We start from the raw sequence: 24,413 nt of genomic DNA, 5'->3' as shown, positions 1-24,413 counted from the left end.
AAAATTATTTTGTGTAGTTGTTTGAGAGAAATGGGATCGTTTGCACGCCGAACCACGGATATTATGAAAAGAGATCGAGTGTACGCCTACCACGGGTTATTATGAAATGGAGATCGAGTGGTACGCCTACCACGTGATATTATGAAAAGGGATCGAGTGGTACGCCTACCACGTGATATTATGAAAAGGGATCGAGTGGTATGCCTACCACGTGTTATTATGAAATGGGATCGAGTGGTACGCCTACCACGTGATATTATGAAAAAGGATCGAGTGGTACGCCTACCACGTGATATTATGAAAAGGGATCGAGTGGTACGCCTACCACGTGTTATTATGAAATGGGATCGAGTGGTACGCCTACCACGTGATATTATGACATGGGATCGTGTGGCACGCCGACCACAAGATATTATAAAATGGGACCGGGTTGCACGCCTGCAACGAGAGGAAATTGAAACAAGTGAAAGTGGTTTGTTTTCCCTTATTCTGTGCTAGACGTAATCATATGTAGTCTCTTTGTTATTCCTGATATTCTGTCTTATCCGCTACCCCGTAAGCATGTTCCCCTCCCAGTTTTAAATTGTTATTTTCCGCTATTATTTTGTTGCACTTGCATATATATATATATCTGTACAGGTTTATTTGGTAGTCTGGTCTAGCCTCGTCACTACTTCGCCGGGGTTAGGCTACCAGCACATGGGGTCGGTTGTGCTGATGCTACACTCTGTGCATCTTTTTGCACAGATCCAGGTGTTGGAGCAGCATTCGAGTAGCAGTAGCATTCTGGGAGCGAGCTCTCAGCCCAAGGACATTCGAGGTAGCCTTGCTGACGTCCGCAAGCCCGGGGTCCCTTCTATTTTATTCAGTTTGTTATCACTTGTACCGAAGAAAACAGTATTGTATTTTGTTCAGACTTTGTATGTAGTATTCTGTAGACGTTCGTGAGTTAGTGACACCAGTCTTGGGTAGAGGATTTTTGTTAAACTTCCGCATTTCTTTCAGTTAATCATATTGAGACTTCCGCGTATTTATTAAATGTTTTATTGTTCCTAATATTGTCAGAGTTCGTTAAAAGAGTTCATTAGTAGGCGCCATCACGGCCCCCGAGGGTGGGAAATCCGGGTCGTGACACTTCGATCCGAATACCTCGAGATGAACCGGCCTAAAGTGGCTATCCGCCCTGTTAATCTTTGTATGGCCTTAACGTTGTCCACGACTGTGATGTCTTCGATTGCCTTGATTTTTTTGGGGTTGATCTCGATTCCCCGATTTGACACCATAAAGCCAAGGAACTTGCCTGAACCGACCCCGAATTTACATTTCTCGAGGTTGAGCTTCATGTTGTATCTTCTCAATATGTCGAAGGTTTCCTGCAAATGTGTCAAATGGTCCTCTGCGCGCATGGACTTAACTAACATGTCATCAATATATACCTCCATTGATTTACCTATTTTTTTTCGAACATTCGGTTTACTGGGCGTTGATAAGTATCATCAGCATTTTTTAGCCCAAACGGCATTACATTATAGCAATAAGTATTGTACTTAGTGATAAATAAAGTATTTTCCTGGTCCTCCGGGGATAAATGAAGTCTTTTCCTGGTCTTCTGGGTTCATTTGTATTTGATTGTACCCGGAGTAGGCATCGAGAAAGCTTAGGGTCTCGTGGTCGGCCGTGGCATCGATCATGCGATCGATATACGACAGGGGAAAAGAGTCTTTATGGCACACTTTGTTTAAGTCTTTGTAGTCTACACACATTCTAAGTTTATTTCCCTTCTTGGGGACTACAACTACGTTTGCTAACCACCCGGGATATTTTACTTCCCGGATGGATCCTATTTTGAGAAGTTTGGTTGCCTCGTCCTTGATGAACGCATGCTTTACCTCGGACTGTGGCCTTCTCTTTTGCTTTACCGGTCTGAACTTCGGGTCCAAACTCAATCGATGAGTGGTGATCTCTGGTGGGATCCCTGTCATGTCAAGGTGGCACCAAGCAAAACAATCCATATTTTTAATAAGGAATTTAATGAGTTTTTCCCTGAGCTCAGGAGTTATCCCGGTGCCCAGGTATACCTTTCGATCGGGCAGATGCTCGATCAGTATGACTTGTTCCATCTCTTCGACTGTTCGTGGCATCGGAATCATCGGGGATTATGAAGGTTCGAGGTATCATGCAATCATCATCCTCGATATTTTCATGCTGTTCTGATCTGGTCGAAGCCGGCGACTGTGGTTGCTATTTGACCTTCTGCTTTTCCCTTGATTCTAGTCCCTTTGTTGAAGTCAGAGTCGATACAGGTATCACATCATCGATTGCAATCATCTCTTTGGCTGCTGCTTGTTCTCCGTACACTGTTTTGACTCCTTCCAGTGTTGGGAATTTCAAGACTTGATGAAGTGTTGAAGGTACTGACCTCATATTATGGATCTAAGGTCTTCCAAGCAGCGCATTGTACCTCATATCACCTTCGATCACGTGGAACTTTGTTTCCTGGATGATTCCAGCCACGTTCATTGGCAGCATGATTTCCCCTTTGGTGGTTTCACTTGCCATGTTAAAACCATTGAACACTCGAGCTGCAGGCACGATTTGATCCTGAAGACCGAGCTACTCCACGACCCTCGATCGAATAATATTCGTCGAGCTGCCTGGATCAACTAACACACGTTTAACTTGAATTTTATTCATAAGGATAGATATTACCAGTGCGTCTTTGTGAGGCTGTTTGATCCCTTCTGCATCCTCATTGTTTAAAGATAAGGTATCTTCTGGTAATAGTCCCGGGTGCGCTTCTCCCTTGTGATTGTGACTTTGGTGCGTTTAAATGTCGGACCCTGAGGGATATTGACCCCACGAACGATCATATGAATCACGTGTTGTGGTTCCTCTTATTCGTTTTTCCTATTTGCATCCCTGTCTCTGAAGTGATTTTTTGCTCGGTCACTCAAGAACTCTCGAAGGTCACCCTCGTTGAATAAGCGAGCTACCTCCTCCCTTAACTATCTACTGTCTTCGGTTCTGTGACCATGGGTTCCATGGTACTTGCATATTTTATTTGGATTCCTTTGAGCTGGATCAGTCTGTAGGGGTCTGGGCCACCTAGTATCTTTGATTCATCCAATGGCTGACACAATACCTGAAGTATCGACGCTCATGAAGTTGTACTCTGATAACCATGGTGCTTCCTTAGGGTCTACGTGTTTATCGAAGACATTCTTACTTATGAGCCCTTGAGAATTTTGACCTCGATCAATCCTTCGATCGTTTCGAACGGGATTATTTCCCGGTCCGTTATTTCTTCGATCTACACTATATGGTTGGTATCGATCTCTGTTTGATCGGGGCTCTCTGTCGATGTCTCTTTGAACCCTACATTCGGACCTGTTTGGGTAAACGGAACCAGATGGAGCTCCCAACTGATCATGCTCGACTCTGATCTTTGATTGATATCGATTATGCACATCGGCCCAGGTCACTGCTGGATATTTAATCAAATTCTGCTTTAGTTGACGTAATGCTATCGAAATTCGCTCGTTCAAAGCCTGAGTAAAGGCTTGGACAACCCAATCATCGGTAATCGGGGGTAGGTCCATGCGTTCCATCTAAAATCGAGATACAAATTCCCTTAGCATTTCATTGTCCTTTTATCTCACTTTGAAGAGGTTCGACTTCCTGGTCGCGACCTTTATTGCTCCGGAGAATTGGGCGGCAAATTGTGGCACCATATCATTGCCCCCTTCGATAAAGTTTCTCCAAATTTTTTCAGCAAAACAGATCAATCTCATCTTCTTCTAAGTCATTTCCCTTTATTCTACATGTGTACGAAGTGATCTGTTCATTAGGATCGGTGGTCCCATTGTACTTGGGGATGTCCGGCATACAGAACTTCTTAGGAATGGGCTTCAGAGCCGCACTTTGAGGAAAAGGCTTCAATACGAACTTCTTCGAATCCAAACCCTTTAGGATCGGGGGTGCCCCCGGTATTTGGTCAACTCGTGAGTTGTACATTTCTACCTTTTTATTATTAACCTCAATTTTCTATTCACCCGATTATATCCATTTAGTGAGCTCTTTGAGCATCTTCATGACGGCGGGGTCAGTCCCTGATCTATTATCGTTCAACTTCTCCCGTACAGGTTCGACCCTATGAACAACCTCTTGTGATGTATCGAGTTCGATCCTGCTTGGTGCCCGATTTTGGAGTTGCGCTATTGCAGCCTGCTGAGTTTGTAACATTTCAAATATCATTTGAAGTCTAATCCCACCTTCTTCACCGCTCCGTGCATTCTGATCGGCTGCCCGGGCATCACCGCGGATGCTATTCTCGGGGTTGGCACCTAAATCTCCATGGATCACTACACAAGAATTGACATCGATTGGATTTACGCCCTGTGGTCCATCAGGATTGATTCTAGGTACTTCATTTCTCGGGGCGACTATGTGCTCGTTCTCGCCGTGAAGACCAAGGCCGGTGTGAGTGGGCACTGCTTGAGAGTTTGACATGTTGATTCCTGAAATCAAAGACACTTACAAGAACAAGTGTAAAACCAGTGTGTGCTATGAGGACTAATACTAGGTGATGATAGGCTATAATTACGTATTTTAGTCTCTTATTACACTCAAATTTACTGCACTTTAGATGAGTTTGCGCTTTAATCGCTAGTGTTTTGCACTAACGGTGTGTTTTATGCCTTGTAGGAGTGATTCCGAGCTATATAGATGTTATGGAATGAATTCAAGTGATTTGGAGCTTTGAAGTCTGAGTAAAAGCCCAAGGAATTAAGCCGGGATCGTATTCGGGGATCAACGGATGATAGAGCAACAAAACGAAGAATCGAGTAGGCATATTGCGCACTGTCTAGTAAAATGCACATAACGTTTCGCTCAGAAATTCATTTGGGATCTACAATATGTGGTTGGAAATCTAACTCAAAGGGCTACAACTTGCGTGTTTTACGTTTTTCCAAATTCCAAACGGAACAGGGTGAAAAATGCGGTCTAAACCGCGACCGCGGACCTGGACGCGGACTGAGGCAGTACACTAGGTAAATACCGCGCCCGGATCGCGACCGCGGCGTCCAGACCTGAAAAAATTATCCTTTTTCGCGTAGGAGAAGGTATAATTGTTTGGGCCCGACCCTACTTGGTATATATACATGGAAAATGGTATTTTAAGAGGTTGGACACACTTTTGACATAATTTAGACCTAAGGAGGCGGAGGAGACCAATTTTTGACACAGATTCGACCTAAGGAGGCAGAGACACAATAGGAGCAAGGCGAAGAATTCTTCTACGAGTTTTTCCTTCCTCTTCCTATTTTTCGTTGTTGGTTATGACTTTTAGTATTGTAGTTTTACATACTATCATGAATAACTAATTTGTTATCAGGATTTTGATAGAACCTTTTGTAGGATAAATTCTTGTTATGTTTTTATATAGTTGAGCCGTTGGATTTCTCTACTTGTCAATTACGTGTTTATTGTTGTTGATTGAATGGCTATCGATTGACTGTGCCTATTTATTATGTGTTTCTTGAGAAAGGATACATATTTAGGTGGTTGTTGAACAACGTCACTCGTAACGTATATGAGAAATCAATATATTGGGTTTAAAGGTAGGTTTAGAAATAACAAAGCCTTGATTTGGTCATAATAAGCGGTTAGATAAAGCCAACTAGCATAGCTCGAGAGAATATGTCTAGTAAATTGTTGTAGTTGCTCGAGAGAGAATTACGGCACCTAAAGTGCTCACGATCAGTAGAGAATACATTGGCGAAATTGTAGGGAATTTAGCTAGAAGGATTCCGACAATTGGGGAAATCATAACTCTAGACCTCCTTAATATAGTCTCCAACCCTTTGTCTCGGTAGTTGATAATTTTACCGCTTTGTAGTATTTGCTAGTTAATTAGTTAGAAATATAAAATCTCAATCTTTATAATTTAGAAAATTGTTCAATCTTGTCTTCTTAGTGATACTAAACAGATACAGCTAAGCCTTAGTTCTCTGTGGGATTCGACTCCGAACTTTTAGACCGGATTATATTTGCAGCGATTGCTTATCCTTTTTAGGACTAGAGTTAGGCGTGATCAAATTTTGGCGTCGTTGCCGGGGAACTAACGGTGTAGTTGTAGCTGTATATATTGCTAGGGTTCAAGTTTGAACTTTTATTTTGTTTTGTTTTTTTTTTTTGTTTTTTTTAATGACTTTTGATTTGAGAAACATGACATCTTGGAATTATGGGAATTTAGGTGTAGATAATTCTACTATTGATCCTCATACATATTGTGAAGGAAACCACCCGTATCAAAATTATCAAAATATTCCCGAGAGCGAGTTATGTGCACCAACTCAATCTTATTTGTTGAATGTGTGTGATGTGTGTGGTGGTAAAAGTGGTCATTTTAATGGTTGTGCTTATATTTCTTATCTTCCCCCAACCTTTTACTATGATGGTTCTACCTTTTCTTGTGAAGCTAATAGGAACAAAGAACCTGGGAATGCGGACCTGAAGGAGATCAAGGATATGTTAAAGCACCTTCTGAAACAAAAATAATGAAAAACAATTGCAGATAGAGAGGCAAGAGGAAACTATTCGCAACTTGGAGGCTCAATTGAGTCAAGTGGTTGGAGCTGTTAATGCTCAACAAGCCAATATTGGGGATAGTAGCCAAGAAGAGCGTGAATTTGAGGTGTTAATTAAGGAGTTTAGAGTAGAACATCAACAACCTAGCCAACTACAATTTGAGGATGTCGATGTTGAAGAAGTGAGACTAGAGTCAGTCAAGGACTTTGAGGATACAAATATTGTTGACTCTAGAATCATTGATGTTGAGGATGTTGAAAGTCCTGAAGTTCATGTGTTTGAGCGCATTGGTCCTCACACCAAACATTTTTCCACATTGGGCTTGGATGATGATATGGAAATAGAGTCATCCGAGCCGGTTGAGGAGTCGAGGAATGAGGAACAAGGTGCCTACAGTGTGAAATTTTTCTTTGCAGAAAGACAGGACTACATGCCTCATCTAAAAGCCAAGAAGTGTAAAATAGTACAATGGTTGCTTGGGCCAATTATATTTGTTCCACCACCCCTGGAGCATAACCAAAAACTTGATGCCAAATTGGGGGTTCAATTCATAAGCTCGAGGTGGAGGCAAAAAGTGATTCGCGTCGTGCCGCGACGTTAAATCAAGCGCTTGTTAGGAGGCAACCCAGCTTTATTGCTTTCTTTTATTTATTTATTTTTTTTTAATTGTATTAATTTTGTTGTGTCAATTTTTTATTTTCTAGGAGCATGGAAAGCAAAGGTATTCGAAGGATGCAACAGCAAACCAAATGGTTAGAACTAAGTGTGAGGTACCCGCACAAAGGACCAAGCTTGGGAGAAGCCTGAGTACCCCATGAGATGCTAGTGCTTCGGCCTTTGGCCTACCAGGGAGTTTCTATTACCCTCTTTTATGTATGGGTGTGCATTAGGGAGAATGCACAATTTTAAGTGTGAGGTGAGGAGATTGTCTGGGTGACTTTCTATGCTATTTTAATTGTGTTAGTTTAATTGAATAATTTTTTTTAAATAGAAAAGATTGGACTTTTTCCGACGATAGATCTATTAGACAATTTTCTTGAGGGATTTAAGTCTAAAGAAAAAAAAGATTTTTTTGTTAGGTAGTGTAGCAATTCCCCTTTGGTTTTTCTTTGTGCCGCGGTTCTTTTCCAAGGGTTTTATTTGAACCGGGTGTAGTTAATTTTTTTTAGGAATAGGAGCCACTGTGTTGTGTTTTGAATTGAAGCAATATCTCTTGACTTTGTTATGCCTTGAGAATAGTGAGTACTTTGGTTGTGACGCTTATGCTCAGTTTTTGATTCTTGTATAAGTACCTTAAATTTTATGATCTTAAATTTGCTTAACTGCTTTGACTAGAATGTCTTGATGAAACCAATCCTGAGTGAGTAATGTGCCATGTGTGTGTAAGGATTTGTTATATTCTGTGCATTGCATTTGATGCCTAGAACTTGCCCTGTGTGTTTGCAAAGCGAAATAGTAGTTTTGTTCAGTATTGGAAGTGATATAGGCGTTTCATTGTTGAGCCAGATATGTATATTTTACCCACCTAATTGTTATGTATCGTAGTTAACCCCTTTGAGCCTGTAGTCTTGTTTCTTTGGCAACCACATTACAAGCCTTACCCATTTGTTTGAATTAATCATCTATTTCAACCTTTTAACCTCTCATGAGCACTTGAATTATTATGAACTGTTTAAAAGTTAAAGTGTGGGGTGGTTGGTTTGGCTTTTGAGTGAAACTAACGAAATAAGGAGAAATGTGCACTGTTTTGAAAAAAGTAAGAGCCACTTGAATTGGAAAAAAAAGAATAAAAGAAAAAAAATAGTTCGATTATTGTGAAAAAAAAAATATTCCTTGATAAGTGGTGGATTTTAATGTAAGTGTGCTTAAAGAAGAATGGGTAGTATACATTGATGTGAAGGTGGAGTTTGGTTTGACATAAGTATGTGGTTTGAATGTTAAAGTATATGTATTAAAGTGCTTAGGGAGGTGTAGTCACTCTTATATCTAAATGTATCATACCCGTCCCGTAGCCTACATTACAATCAAATAAAGTCCTAATTGATCCTAGATTGAATGAGCTCGATTAGTGGAGTATTACACTACGGGCAAGCTTATGGTGCATCTTTTGTGGCATATGAATGTTATTTCTGAGAGTGAGTGAATTCTTTCTATCTTGAGTTCCTAAGTGTTCTTAAATTTTATTGTGTGGAACTACTCTCTTTTGTTGTGTGAGGGCACTTGATTCATGAAGGAAAGGTAATGTCAGTGACCTCTATGTTAGAGTAAGTAGGTGAGTTGTGAATAATGAGTGGTACTTGTGAGTCAAATCTTGAGGTGAATATGTTACGCTTTTGTGCTTAGTCTATTTTAAATATTCTTGGTGTGATGAGTTAGGAGAATTGTTTAAAAAGGTCGTGTCTATATAAAGTGTAGTTTGATTGCACGAGGACGAGCAATGGTTTAAGTGTGGGGTGTCGATGATAGGCTATAATTATGTATTTTAGTCGCTTATTACACTCAAATTTACAGCATTTTAGTTGAGTTTGCGCTTTAATCGCTAGTGTTTTGCACTAACGGTGTGTTTTATGCCTTGTAGGAGTGATTCCGAGCTATATTGATACTATGGAATGAATTCAAGTGATTTGGAGCTTTGAAGTCTGAGTAAAAGCCCAAGGAATTAAGCTGGGATCGTATTCGGGGATCAACGGATGATAGAGCAACAAAACGAAGAATCGAATAGGCATATTGCGCACTGTCTAGTGAAAGGCACATAACTTTTCGCTCAGAACTCTATTTAAGCTCTACAATATATTGTTGGAAAGCTAACTCAATGGGCTACAACTTTGATATTTTACGTTTTTCCAAACTCCAAACGGAACAGGGTGAAAAACGTGGTCTAAACTGCCACCGCGGACCTGGACGCGGACTGAGGCAGTACACTGGGTAAATACCGCGCCCGGACTGCGCCCGGATCGCGACCGCAGCGTCCAGACCTGAAAAAATTATCCTTTTTCGCATAGGAGAAGGTATAATTATTTGGGCCCGACCCTACTTGGTATATATACATGGAAAATAGTATTTTAAGAGGCTGGACACACTTTTGACATAATTTAGACCTAAGGAGGCGGAGGAGACCAATTTTTGACACAGATTCGACCTAAGGACGTAGAGACACAATAGGAGCAAGGTGGAGAATTCTTCTACGAGTTTTTCCTTCCTCTTCCTATTTTTCATTGTTGGTTATGACTTTTAGTATTGTAGTTTTACATACTATTATGAATAACTAATTTGTTATCTAGGGTTTTGATAGAACCTTTTGTAGGATAAATTCTTGTTATGTTTTCGTATAGTTGAGCCGTTGGATTTCTTTACTTGTCAACTACGTGTTTATTGTTGTTGATTGAATGGCCATCGATTGACTGTGCCTATTTATTATGTGTTGCTTGAGAAAGGATACATATTTAGGTGGTTGTTGAACAACGTCACTCCTAACGTATGTGAGAAATCAATATATTGGGTTTAAAGGTAGGTTTAGAAATAACAAAGCCTTGACGTGGTCATAATGAGCGGTTAGATAAAGCCAACTAGCATAGTTCGAGAGAATATGTCTAGTAAATTATTGTAGTTGCTCGAGAGAGAATTACGGCACCTAAAGTGCTCACGATTAGTAGAGAATACATTGGCGAAATTGTAGGGAATTTAGCGAGAAGGATTCCGATGATTGGGGGAATCATAACTCTAGACCTCCTTAATTTAGTCTCCAACCCTTTGTCTCGGTAGTTGATAATTTTACCTCTTTGTAGTATTTGCTAGTCAATTAGTTAGAAATATAAATCTCAATCTTCATAATTTAGAAAATTGTTCAATCTTGTCTTCTTAGTGATATTAAGCAGATACAGCTAAGCCTTAGTTCTCTTTGAGATTCTACTCCGGACTTTTAGATCGGATTATATTTGCAGCGACCGCTTACCCTTTTTAGGACTAGAGTAGGGCGTGATCACTAGGCAATCACTATTATCCTTAGCCCCATGGTGGGCGCCAAGTTGTTTACTCTCAAAACTGGATAACAATTAAACTTATAATGTGGTTTTAAAGATATGTTTCACCTAATACCAATTGATAAATGTAAAGATAAACGATGTAAATTAACAATAAGACAAAGCAAACCAGTGTTTGGTCAATGCCCTCGAGCTAATGAACCCTCGAGCTTGGCAAAGTAAGAATAGTTAAAGAGCAGCAAGTTGATGAGCAAAGATAGAAATATTATATTGATTTGATGTTCGTGAACGTAGGTTTTTTACAAATGATGGGAACCCCTCTTTATATACTAAAGGAATACTAATTATAGTACAATTTTAACTATGGAAGTAAATCCCATGATTGGTACAAATAACCGCCCTTGATTTGTTCTGTTCCGAGATTTCCGCCGCGATCTCCGACCGGTTACGGATATCTCGCCTTTTCGTTATTGCATTTCACTCGAAGTTGGTCATACTTAGTCTCGATTGCTGCTGGCCACGGTCTCGACGGACACCTCGATTCTTGAACTCGACACCTCGTCTTCGTGCTATAGCCCGATCCATTACGGGGCTGACCCTTGATGTGATCCCCTAGTGTCGATTGATTAGCAAAATCGGGCTTGCCCGGTTTTGACCGTATACAAGGTGCTAAGTGACTGTTATTTTCTTGTACTTCTGGACCAAGCTGTCCCCTGTTGGTCTCCTCCCCAGGACGGTAGGGTTGTAATCGTGAGGCCATTATTATGCTTATTTACTTCGATTCCAATAATATCAAGATTTCACAAGAAAATATCTTTCTTCTCTCGCTTGTTTTTTGATATCATGCACACATTTGGTTCCAACGTTTTCGCGAAGAAAAAATTTTCACAAGACTGTTAGTTTCACTCACAGACTCCGTTTTTAATATGTTAAAGTGACACTATGGTTTAGCTAAACTATCAACTATAAATAAATCAAAAAAATAAAACATCACACTCCATGCATTCCAATTTATATGGCAACCTTCCTTTTTTAGTTTTTTTTTTTTAAAGAATGATTTCTTTAAGAAAATAATAAAACTTACCGCCATTTTACATTTCGTGACAGAACTTATAGGTGTTATACTAATTTTATGACATATATAAGGCAATAAAATTTAAAAGTCTTATCTTCACCCAAGGGTTATGATTTAGTTAAAATGACTAGTTTTAAAATTCTTTTTTTTTTTAAAAAAAAAAAAAATTGTGCTCGGTCAAATTTTATTATCTAAATTGAAACGAAGGAAGTGACTGAAATCCTTAATGGCTTTCAAGTGATTTATGACCTGTTAAGAATGGCCTACATATCTTAGTGCAAGAACATCTGCTGGAAGCTTACCGATCACATGATCATGAAGCAAATTACTTGATATTCTGTGATCTTACGGGACCAATCAAAATCGAACAGAGGAAGACGGGGCGGCTCAACATATCTCGTGGCCTAAGGCGAAATCATATTCAGAGGCCCTTAAATTTATTCTATAAAATATTTACACCAACAAAATTTTCTTTTTAAATAACAAATTAGTCATTTAAACAAAAAATCGAATTTCAAAAAGAAAGGGAAGAAGAGCACAAAAAATAAAGTGGTGGACTATCGGATGTTGAGGTTCGAATTCAAAGTGAAAATTTTCTATTTGGCTATCATCACAAACAAGAAAAAGAAATAAACGTACATAACGTAATTGTATTGGGAAAAAAGTTGAATTTATATTGAAGATGACGTGGCGTGACACGTGGACTGGACAAGTGGTCAAAGCGTAACAATTGGGAAAAAGGTACGGGAAACGACAGGTACGGGAAGAAGAAGTGAAATAGGCACGAGAAGCAGTTTAGACACGAATCTCGTACCAATTCGAAGTCATTTAAGGCCAGTGGGTCGAAAGGCATTGAAGACATGAATTTGAAGACAAAAAGGAGTCCAAATTCAGTATTAAATACCTGATACGTTAGAAAATTGGTATTTAATAGGAATGATTGTGTAACGGCTCATTTAATGTCATTTATTGTCCATAATTGTCTCATTAAAGCTTATGTTTTATTCCTTTACCTAGAATCAACTATAAAAGGAGGAAGTTGTATTGGGAAAAAGACATCATTTTACATCATACTGAAATAAAAAAAATTTGTTTACTGCTTTATTATTATTCTCAGAAAGTCTATTATTATTTTGGTCTCTTGATTATCAGTAACCCGATTTTTCATCTCAAATTCTAATTTTATCCAAAATATTATTTCTTTGGTGAAACAGTAATAACTTAAGTTTTAAGCATTGACGGTGTCAAAAATATTTACTCCTTCTGATCAAATTAAACAATAATTGTAGTTCATTCTATTAAGTATCACTTTTTAGTGAATATCTAAAATAAATTGTAAATAACCTAATACAATATGTCGAATTATACAAAAAGAAAACCGGTGCATGAATGCTTTTGTGTTCATACAATTTCAGAGTATATTGTAAAAGAAATTCATTATGTTGCATATATATAACTTAATTCCTATATAAAAAGGAAAAAGTTAAAATTGAAGAGTGAAGCAAATATACTAATTAATGAGGGGGAAAATTGTCATAATTTATAAATTTATTGGTATAAAATAACCTCAATCAAGTAGCAAAAAAATATATTGTAATACTTTTCTTTATACTAATTATTTATATAAATTATTAGTATATATAATAATAATAATAATAATAATAATAATAATGAGAATTTAAAATAAATTTGGGGCCTCAAAATTTTGGAGGCCTAAGGCAATGGCCTCATTGCCCAAAGCGTTAGAGCCGCCCCCGGGAAGACCATATTTATAGCGTCTCTGAATTGTATGGTTGGAGATGAATGTCTTCTCCATGTGTATCGCGAAGGAAAATGCACTTCCAAGAAAAAATAATTTGGTCGAAAAATATTGTACTACATCAAGAAAAAAACAGGAATACTGAGGTATAAAATATTTTCGCAACTATGTCTTTTAAAAATCAATTATGGTTAAGTGTTTACATTAACATGGTTTTGTAATTGAAACATTTGGCGATTACTAACATGTTATTTTTTATTAAATTGCGGTAACAACATAAAAGAACGTTTATGCTATCACTGGATAGCGATGGTTGTGCTCCAGCTCATTTAAAAATATGACGATAATGGTCCAACAGCTAAAATTGGAATCCTGAAGTGTATAGAAAAAAAATTGGTCCTATAAGTACACATATTCTAGGTTTCTTTAGATGGCAAATATAGTCAAGACAAGTTCCTGGAAAATGGCATCGAACTTGAATGGTTCCACTGAACTTCTCCAAGCTCAAACTCAAACATGGAACCATATCTACAACTTCGTAAGCTCTTCAGCAGCAAAATGTGCAGTTCAACTAGGCATTCCCGATGTCTTATACAAACATGGTAAGCCAATGTGTCTTTCCGACCTCTCTGCTGCCCTTCCCCTCAACCCTTCCAAAATCTCTTTCCTGCCCATTCTCATGCGCTCTTTAGTTCAGTCTGGTTTCCTAAATGAACATGAAGATAATTACTATTCTCTTACCCCAGCTAGTCGCCTTTTTGTGAAAGATGATCCCTTGAGTACGAGGTCATACTTTCTCATCATGCATGATCCATGCCTTCAAAAACCATGGTTTGAGTTAAGTAGTTGGTTCCAAAATGATTTCCCCACTGCTTTTCATACTGCTAATAATGGGAAATCTCTTTGGGACTATTTCGCGGATGAACCAAGAGGAAATGATATTTTCAATGATTCAATGGCTAATGACTCGAGATTGATTGCCAATGTGCTTATTACGGAGTGTAAACATGTCTTTGAGGGGTTGACATCGTTGGTGGATGTTGGAGGTGGCACTGGCACTGTGGCAATTGCCATAGCCAAAGCTTTTCCTGCCATAAATTGCACTGTACTTGATCTCCCTCATGTTATAGGCGATCTCAAGGGAAGTGGGAACTTGGAGTTTGTCGGAGGAAGTATGTTTGAAAAGATTCCTAATGCTAATGCAATCATACTCAAGGTACATGTTTTGATACTTTCGTAAATACTTACATCTGGTGATATATGTGTCTATACCAAACCAATGATTAATACATGACATGTGCTCGTTTTATAAATATACTTATATCACTATCACAATATATGACTGTCACAAATATATACTCCCTCCGTTCCAATTTATGTGAACTTATTTGACTGGACACGGATAGTTTAAGAAAAAATGAAAATTTTGGAATTTGTGGTCCTAAATAAGTCAAAAAGGGGCCCGGAGTATTTGTGTGGTTATAAAAGTTTGTCATTAAGGGTATAATTGTAAGTTTAAGCTAAATTGTTACCAAATTTTGAAAGGGATCATTCTTTTTGGAACAAACCAAGAAAGAAATATGTTCACATAAACTGGAACAGAAGGAGTAAATTTTAAGGTAGATGTGTAGTCATACAAAATAAAATAAGAATAAAAATGATCACATCCATCAAAAGGAGCAAGGATCGCGTATAAAGAATAAAATAAGAGAATAGTTGCTTGAGATGATTTAGCCACGCATGTTATGTAGGCATCTAGATGCACAAGTTCTTAGATGTGAAATTATGATGATCGAATGTCTTAAATGAAGAGGTAAACATAAAATCATATGGAAAAAGTTATCTCGAAATATTTGAATATCTGGGAATTCAAATAGATCTAGCAAAAGATAGATAATAATGGAAGTGAAAATCCTTATAGGTGATACCAATAATAGGGTTTTCTAATTCTTACTATAAGACTATTACTATATTAGATATATTGAACTTACTAGAGACCTCTTAGTGTTAGATAATTCTTAATTAACATTAAAATATTATGGGCCTAAATAGAGTATTTATAATAGTGAGTGATCCTCCCTAAATGCTGAAATATTGTAATCTTGAAAATAATATAAATTACCTCTTACCTAGGTCAAAGTAAACTGACAATATAAAAACTCTTTATATGCTCTGTACATATGAGTGAAACTCTCTTAAATTATAGTTCCTGTCACGACCCCAAACACGGTTGTGATGGCGCCCAACAATATTGCTAGGCAAGCCAGACCACAATCGTTCCCAAATTAACCGTAAACCTCAATACCGACATTCTAAAGAGATTATAATAGTTTTAGAATAATAATCCAATATTTATAATAGAATAATACTGAGAAAAACACGAAGTCTGATAAAACGCTCCCAAAGACCTGGGGTCACGAGTCTAGAGCCTCTAAAACAATCTGAATAACAATATCTGAACGAAAATACTCAAGTCTGGAAATGTATATATAAATAAAACTGAAATAGGAAGAGTAGTCAGGTCCTGCGAACGTCAAGCAGCTACCTCAACAACTCTGATAAGCTCTGGGAAACAAAGACTACTCAGCTAAGCCTCCGGTGTACCTGAATCTGCACACAAGGTGCAGGGAGTAGGGGTGAGTACTACCGACTCAGTGAGTAATAAGCATATAAAATGTCTGAAGATAAGAAATCCACGAAATGCCACAAAGTAAAGCTAAAACTAACAGTCCAACACCTAATTACGAACTAACAGCAAAACAACTTCAAATATATCAGTCAAGTATAATGTAAAGATGCAATGCAATGCACATGACCGCTACGGCGCGTAGCCCGATCCATTTAACGTCGACGGCGCTCACTGGGGGTGTGTACAGACTCCGGAGGGGCTCCTTCAGCCCAAGCGCAATATAATCATATCATTCGCTGCGGCGTGCAGCCCGATCCATACTCAGTCCACAATATGCATATGAGTCACGTAACAGATTCAATTAATTTTTCCCAATTTCTAATTTATTAAGGAGAATATACTTTAGATATTTAACTTCAGGAAAAGTGACTTAACATTTTATAACAGTGATTAAACACATGACTGAGATCAATGATCATGCAAAGCGTGCTATCACAATGACATTCATCCTCTAAGGATGCTACAGATCGGCACAAGGCCCCAAACACGGCAATAAGCCCAGATATATTCAATACAGGGTGTGTATCAGTCGCCAATATAGAAATATTCTTGTTAGGGATGGACTAAGTCTCAATCCCCAGTCATAACTAATCCCGCACCTGCCATGGGGTACGAGTCACGCCCTACAATAGCGTCACAATGTGATAAGCCGGGGTTTCAAACCCTCAGGCCATCATATACACCAACTACTCACCTCTAACCGGCCGTAGAATGGTCCGCAATGCCTTTTCCTTTCGTATCGACCTCCTCGCGCGTCGAATCTAGTCAAAATCACAACGAATACATAAATATGGGTTAAAGAAACATAACCCAATCAAAAATACTCGAAAAGTACTAAAATTCACGAAGTTGGTTAAAGCCGAGCCCCGGGCCCACTTCTCCAAAAATTCCAAAAATCACACCAACAGATTCCTCGTCTTGCCACGAGTCCGTGCATATAAAGTTTACCAAAATCGGAGCTCGTTTGACCCTCCAAATTCCATTTTTACATCACAACTTTCCAAGCCCTAGCTTGACCCGTTTTTNNACGTACAAACGAAGATCGGGAAACCGATACAAGCCAACATTCGACTGGGCTCGGAAATATCTAACCTCACCATCTGATTGGCCAAAGCCTGAACATCAAGTGCAAGGGGCCTCTCCCCAACTGGAATGTACGCCAAACTACCCATACTAATGGACTTCCGGCTTAGGGCATCGGCCACTACATTGGCCTTCCCGGGATGATACAGGATGGTAATATCATAATCCTTGAGTAACTCAAGCCATCTCCGCTGCCTCAAATTAAGATCCTTCTGCTTAAACAAGTGCTGAAGACTGCGATGGTCCGTATATACCTCACAAGATACGCCATATAGATAATGCCTCCAAATCTTCAAGGCATGAACGATAGCAGCCAACTCTAAGTCATGAACAGGGTAGTTCTTTTCATGGGGCTTTAACTGACGAGAAGCATACGCAATAACTCTACCCTCCTGCATCAATACACAACCGATCCTAACTCTCGAAGCATCACAATACACCGTGTAAGAACCTGAAGCTGATGGCAATACCAGTACCGGAGCTGTGGTCAAGGCCGACTTGAGCTTCTGGAAGCTCTCCTCGCATTCATCCGACCACACAAATGGAGTATTCTTCTGTGTCAACTTCGTCAAAGGCGAAGCAATAGATGAAAAGCCCTGAACGAACCTGCGATAATAACCCGCCAAACCGAGGAAACTCCGGATCTCAGTAGCTGAGGACGGTCTGGGCCAACTCTGCACCGCCTCGATCTTCTTTGGGTCAACCTGAATACCATCACTGGACACCACGTGTCCCAGAAAAGTCACAGTACTAAGCCAGAACTCACACTTAGAGAACTTCGCATAAAGCTTCTCCTCTCTCAATCTCTGTAATACCACCCTCAGGTGCTGCGCGTGCTCCTCCTGGCTACGCGAGTACACCAGAATATCATCAATAAACACGATCACAAAAGAATCCAGATACGGCCGAAATACACTGTTCATCAAGTGCATGAATGCGGCTGGGGCATTAGTCAGCCCGAAGGACATCACTAGAAATTCGTAGTGCCCATATCTCGTCCTGAAAGCCGTTTTCATAATGTCTGAATCCCTAATCTTCAGCTGGTGATAGCCCGATCGAAGGTCAACCTTAGAGAATACCCTTGCTCCCTGAAGCTGATCAAACAAATCCTCAATACGGGGTAGTGGGTACTTGTTCTTCACTGTCACCTTGTTTAGCTATCTGTAATCAATGCACATTCTCATTGTGCCATCCTTCTTCTTTACAAATAACACTGGTGCACCCCAAGGTGACATACTCGGGCGAATGAACCCCTTATCTAGGAGTTCCTGAAGCTGTTCCTTCAACTCGTTTTAACTCCGCTGGTGCCATACGATAGGGAGGGATAGAGATGGGCTGAGTGCCCGGCACCAGATCAATACCGAAAATAATGTCCCTGTCCGGCGGCATGCCCGGCAGGTCCGCTGGAAACACATCAGGGAAATCCCTCACAACGGGAACCGAATCAAGACTAGGAGTCAGCTCCAACATCTCTAACGAAAGCCAAGTACGACAAAAAACCCTTCCCAACCATCCGTTGGGCTTTTAGGAAGGAAATCACCCTGTCGGGTACATAGTTAGTCACGCCACGCCACTCAATCCTCGGAATACCCGGAATAGCCAACGTAACTGTCTTGGCATGACAGTCCAAAATAGCATGGTACGGAGATAACCAATCCATACCCAGAATCACGTTGAAATCCACCATGCCCAATAATAACAAGTCAACTCGGGTCTCTAGACCCCCAATAGTAACAAGACAGGATCGATATACGTGGTCCACAATAATAGTATCACCCACCGGGGTAGATACATGCACAGGCAAGGCAAGACAACCACGGGTTGTACCCAAATGATGATCAAAATATGAAGATACATAGGAGTAGGTAGATCCGGGATCAAATAAGACAGAGGCATCCCTGTGGCAGACTGAGATAATACCTGTGATGACTGCATCTGATGCACTGGCGTCTCTCCTATCTGAAAGAGCATAGAATCGAGCCTGACCACCGTCAGTACGGTCCTCACCCCTGGGGTGACCTCTGGCTACCTGACCTCCACTTCTAGCTGACTGAGTGGGTGCTGAAGAAACAGGAGCAGAAGATGAGGGCTGATCCCTCTGCTGAGACTGTCTACTACGGAACCGGGGACACTGTCTCCTCATATGACCCAACTCACTGCACTCGTAGCAACGACCTGGAGCTGGAGAAGGGGACTGATGGGAACCCCTCGCTGCAGATGAACCCTGGGCTGAAGAAGCAGGAGCAGAGCTCTGAGCTGGAAGGGCACTCAGTGCAGGCTGGCTCTGCTGATGACCCTGATGACCACGGCCTGACGAAGCCCCACTGGACTCTGAACGACCTGACTGAGGAGGTCTGAAGGAACGACCTCTGCTGCGCTGGAACTGGCCCCTAGACGGAGCACCACTGAAACTACCTGAACCTCGAGGCCTCTTAGCCTCCCTCTCCTCACGCTCCCGACGACGATCTGTCTCAATCTGACGAGCCGCATCAACTACCTCCTCAAATGTAACTGCTGTAGCCCTTTCTCTAGTCATCAATATGCGGATCGGATAGTTGAGGCCATCCACAAACCTTCTTATCCTCTTGCGATCTGTCGGGATCATCCACGTAGCATGCCGAGCTAGCTGTGTAAACCTCAACTCATACTGAGTCACTGTCATATCTCCCTGAGTCAACCACTCGAACTGACGACGCAGCTCTTCCCTGTGAGACTGGGGTACATATTTTTCCAAGAATACCGTAGAGAACTGCTGCCACGTGAGGGGCGCTGCTCCAATAGGCCTACGCCTCTCGAACTCCTCCCACCAATTAAATGCAGGCCCTGTGAACTGGAAGGTAGTAAAAGCCACTCCACTAGACTCCAGAATACCCGCAGTACGAAGCATACGCTGGCACTTATCCAGAAAACCCTGGGCATCCTCGCCCTCAACACCACTGAATGTCGGAGGCTGAAGCCTACCGAACCTCTCCAACCGACGCTGCTCGTCATCCGGCATAGCTAGAACCACATGAGCTGGAGCTGGTGCGACTGGCGCAACTGGAACAACTGCTGCAACTGGTGCCGCTGGCTGAACTGGCTGAGCTGGAGCTACCCTAGGTGTCTGTAAGCCCTGAACAACCTGCTCGGGTGTGCGAGCATCAGGGGTCTGATGACCACCCCCGGTCTGAGAAGTAGCCGCCGCTGTAGTAGCTGAAACCGCTTGAGCCAAGCCAGTGCAGACGGACAAGATCTGAGCCAAAGCCTACTGGAGACCAGGAAACACGATGGGCACTGCCGGTGCCTGAACAGGTGCTGCTGGAGCATCTACAGCTGGAATTTGACCCTGAGCCTGGTCAACTGGGGCTGGAATATGACCCTGAGTCTGGTCAACTGGTGGGTCAGCAGGTGCTGTCCCTGCTGCCCTGCCACTACCGCGACCACGGCCTCTAGGTGGCACTGGTGGTCGTCCGCCACGTCCGTTAGTACGGGTTCTCGCCATCTGCGAGAGAATAGAATACGAAAATTTAGTTTTTCATAATAACAAGCCGCACGATTTGAATTTCAAGAAAGTGAAGTGTTTCCTAAAGGTTCTGTAGCCTCCCGAGGATAGATACGGACGTCTACGTACCGATCCGCGAGACTCTACTAAACCGGCTCATGACTCGCGAGGCCTAGTAAACCTGGCTCTGATACCAGCTTGTCACGACCCCAACCACGGTCGTGATGGCGCCCAACAATATTGCTTGGCAAGCCAGACCACAATCGTTCCCAAATTAACCGTAAACCTCAATACCGACAATCTAAAGAGATTATAATAGTTTTAGAATAATAATCCAATATTTATAATAGAATAATACTGAGAAAAACACGAAGTCTGATAAAACGCTCCCAAAGACCTGGGGTCACGAGTCTAGAGCCTCTAAAACAATCTGAATAACAATATCTGAACGAAAATACTCAAGTCTGGAAATGTATATATAAATAAAACTGAAATAGGAAGAGTAGTCAGGTCCTGCGAACGTCAAGCAGCTACCTCAACAACTCTGATAAGCTCTGGGAAACAAAGACTGCTCAGCTAAGCCTCCGGTGTACCTGAATCTGCACACAAGGTGCAGGGAGTAGGAGTGAGTACTACCGACTCAGTGAGTAATAAGCATATAAAATGTCTGAAGATAAGAAATCCACGAAATGCCACAAAGTAAAGCTAAAACTAACAGTCCAACACCTAATTACGAACTAACAGCAAAACAACTTCAAATATATCAGTCAAGTATAATGTAAAGATGCAATGCAATGCACATGACCGCTACGGCGCGTAGCCCGATCCGTTTAACGTCGACGGCGCTCACTGGGGGTGTGTACAGACTCCGGAGAGGCTCCTTCAGGCCAAGCGCAATATAATCATATCATTCGCTGCGGCGTGCAGCCCGATCCATACTCAGTCCACAATATGCATATGAGTCACGTAACAGATTGAATTAATTTTTCCCAATTTCCAATTTATTAGGGAGAATATACTTTAGATATTTAACTTCAGGAAAAGTGACTTAACATTTTATAACAGTGATTAAACACAGGACTGAGATCAATGATCATACAAAGCATGCTATCACAATGACATTCATCCTCTAAGGATGCTACAGATCGGCACAAGGCCCCAAACACGGCAATAAGCCCAGATATATTCAATACAGGGTGCGTATCAGTCGCCAATATAGAAATATTCTTGTTCAGGATGGACTAAGTCTCTATCCCCAGTCATAACTAATCCCGCACCTGCCATGGGGTACGAGTCACGCCCTACAATAGCGTCACAATGTGATAAGCCGGGGTTTCAAACCCTCAGGCCATCATATACACCAACTACTCACCTCTAACCGGCCGTAGAATGGTCCGCAATGCCTTTTCCTTTCGTATCAACCTCCTCGCGCGTCGAATCTAGTCAAAATCACAACGAATACATAAATATGGGTTAAAGAAACATAACCCAATCAAAAATACTCGAAAAGTACTAAAATTCACGAAGTTGGTTAAAGCCGAGCCCCGGGTCCACTTCTCGAAAAATTCCGAAAATCACACCAACAGATTCCCCGTCTCGCCACGAGTCCGTGCATATAAAGTTTACCAAAATCGGAGCTCGTTTGACCCTCCAAATTTCATTTTTACATCACAGCTTTCCAAGCCCTAGCTTGACCCGTTTTTGATGAATTTTCTACAGTTTACATGTAATTTCTACCATAAATTCGAATATTTAGGCCAAGGAACTTACCTCCAAGTGATTCTCAGTCAAAACCCTCGAATTTCCTTGTTCAAAGCTCTTAAGAACGTCAACAATGGAGGAAAAATATGAAAGGGTCGCGGATGAAATATTATTTTAAAACCCTTCTGTTGCCCAGCAATTTTCGCTTCTGCGGTCCCGCTTTCGCTTATGCGGGACTGCTTCTGCGGCCACATTTCCGCTTAAGCGGTTTTCACTTAGAAGCCCGGACTTCGCTTATGCGACGCGAAGTCCGCTTCTGCGGTTCCTCCAAAGACCGCTTTGCGGCACCTTGTCCGCTTATGCGGACCCGCTGGTGCGAGCTACCTTCCGCATCTGCGGAATTTTCCCCAGCCGGCCACGACCGCTTCTGCGACCAAGTACTCGCTTCATGACAGAAAATCTGACCTGCAATTACACCTCAAAACTCTCGTTTAACCACCCGAATTCACCCCGAGGCCCTCGGGACCTCAACCAAATGCACAGATATGTTATATTACTTCATTCAAACTTGCTCGTAACATAAAAACACTATCATAAATACCAAAATCATCGAATTACCACGGATTCAAGCCTAAGTTAAACTAAAACTTCCGAAACTTGCATTTGATCTAAAACCCGACCTAAACACCTCCGAATGATCTGAAACTTTGCACGCATATCCAAAGTCACCTAACGGAGCTACTGCAACTCTCGGAATTCCATTCCGACCCTCGGATCAAAATCTCACCTACCATCCGGAATTCACCAAAATCCGACCTTAGCCAATTCAAGCCTAATTCTACACCGGACCTCCAAATTCAATTCCGATTGCGCTGCTAAGTCACAAATCATCCCCCGAAACTAGTCGAATCATCGGAAATCAATTCCGAGCCTTCTAACTCATAAGTCAACATTCGGTTGACTTTTCCAAACAATCCTTCTCATAAAGAGACTTATTGTCTCATTTCTAACCGAACTCTGTCCGAATTACTTTAAATTCTCTAAACACATATAATGAAACATATAGAAGCAATAAACGGGGAAACGGGGCGGTAACTCCCGTAACGGCGGGTCGGGTCGTTACAGTTCCATATTCAAATTGAACACACTAACACCTTTCTTTTTTAGATACATCTCTATTTATTCTCATTACAGAAGCCTAATCTTACAGCTAAATGATTTTTAAGATTTATATCTTTATAATTAGTTTTCTATATCACATTCTGTGAGAATTCGCTAGTAGTAATTTCTAATAACTTTTAAATTGTTACCCGGCGTCGCTCCCAAATTCCTATCTGCTCGAATTTTTCATGGTTAAACAGTGGATTCTCCATAACTGGGGGGACGAAGATTGTGTGAAGATATTAAAAAAATGCAAAGAGTCAATTCCAAGTAGAGAAAAAGGTGGGAAAGTGATAATTATAGACATAGTGCTGGAAAATCCGAAGCAAAAGGATGATTCAGTTCGAGCACAACATAATATGGACATGTTGATGATGGTTCTTTTTGCTGCCAAAGAGAGAACTAAGAAGGAATGGGTAAAACTCTTCACTGAAGCTGGTTTCAGTGGATATGAAGTAACTCCCACCCTGGGCACAAGGTCTCTCATTGAAATCTACCCTTGAAGAAGCCATGGGATGTGCATTTACAAAATATTGTAAGCTCTGGTGAATAAACTTATAAGCTTATGAGTCTATCTGTATTTTTATTGTACTAGTTTTTGGACAGGCTCGTTACACGTGTACCCCATATTATGAGTCAAAATATTTTAAAATTATACAAGTTTATTAAAAATATATGTGTTGAGTTATAAAATAAAAACTAAAATAAAAAAGTGTAAGTTCCTGAAAATGATAAATATTTATTTATTTAACTCAACGAAGAAACCTATTCTAGCATAAGTTCTCGGATGCCTTATTATAATTTCAACATATTGATTTTGTATTTACTTTAAATGCCAAGACAAAAAAGAACAGTCTGATGATTAATATTCACATTTCTCACAAGGGTATTTT

General features: G+C 40.8%; 1 protein-coding gene across 1 annotated transcript; it reads left to right on the top strand.

Moving 5' to 3' along the window:
* On the top strand, positions 13,782 to 24,175 carry LOC109230620 (myricetin O-methyltransferase-like). The gene is made up of 2 exons (XM_019396080.1): positions 13,782 to 14,621; positions 23,721 to 24,175. Exons 1-2 carry the CDS (start codon positions 13,836 to 13,838, stop codon positions 24,021 to 24,023), a joined length of 1,089 nt encoding a protein of 362 aa, XP_019251625.1. The 5' UTR covers positions 13,782 to 13,835; the 3' UTR covers positions 24,024 to 24,175.

The sequence above is a fragment of the Nicotiana attenuata genome, chromosome 7 (assembly GCF_001879085.1).
Source record: "Nicotiana attenuata strain UT chromosome 7, NIATTr2, whole genome shotgun sequence".
NCBI classification, from domain to species: domain Eukaryota; kingdom Viridiplantae; phylum Streptophyta; class Magnoliopsida; order Solanales; family Solanaceae; genus Nicotiana; species Nicotiana attenuata.
Note: the sequence above shows the minus strand (reverse complement) of the source record. Positions and strands in the feature narration are given on the sequence as shown.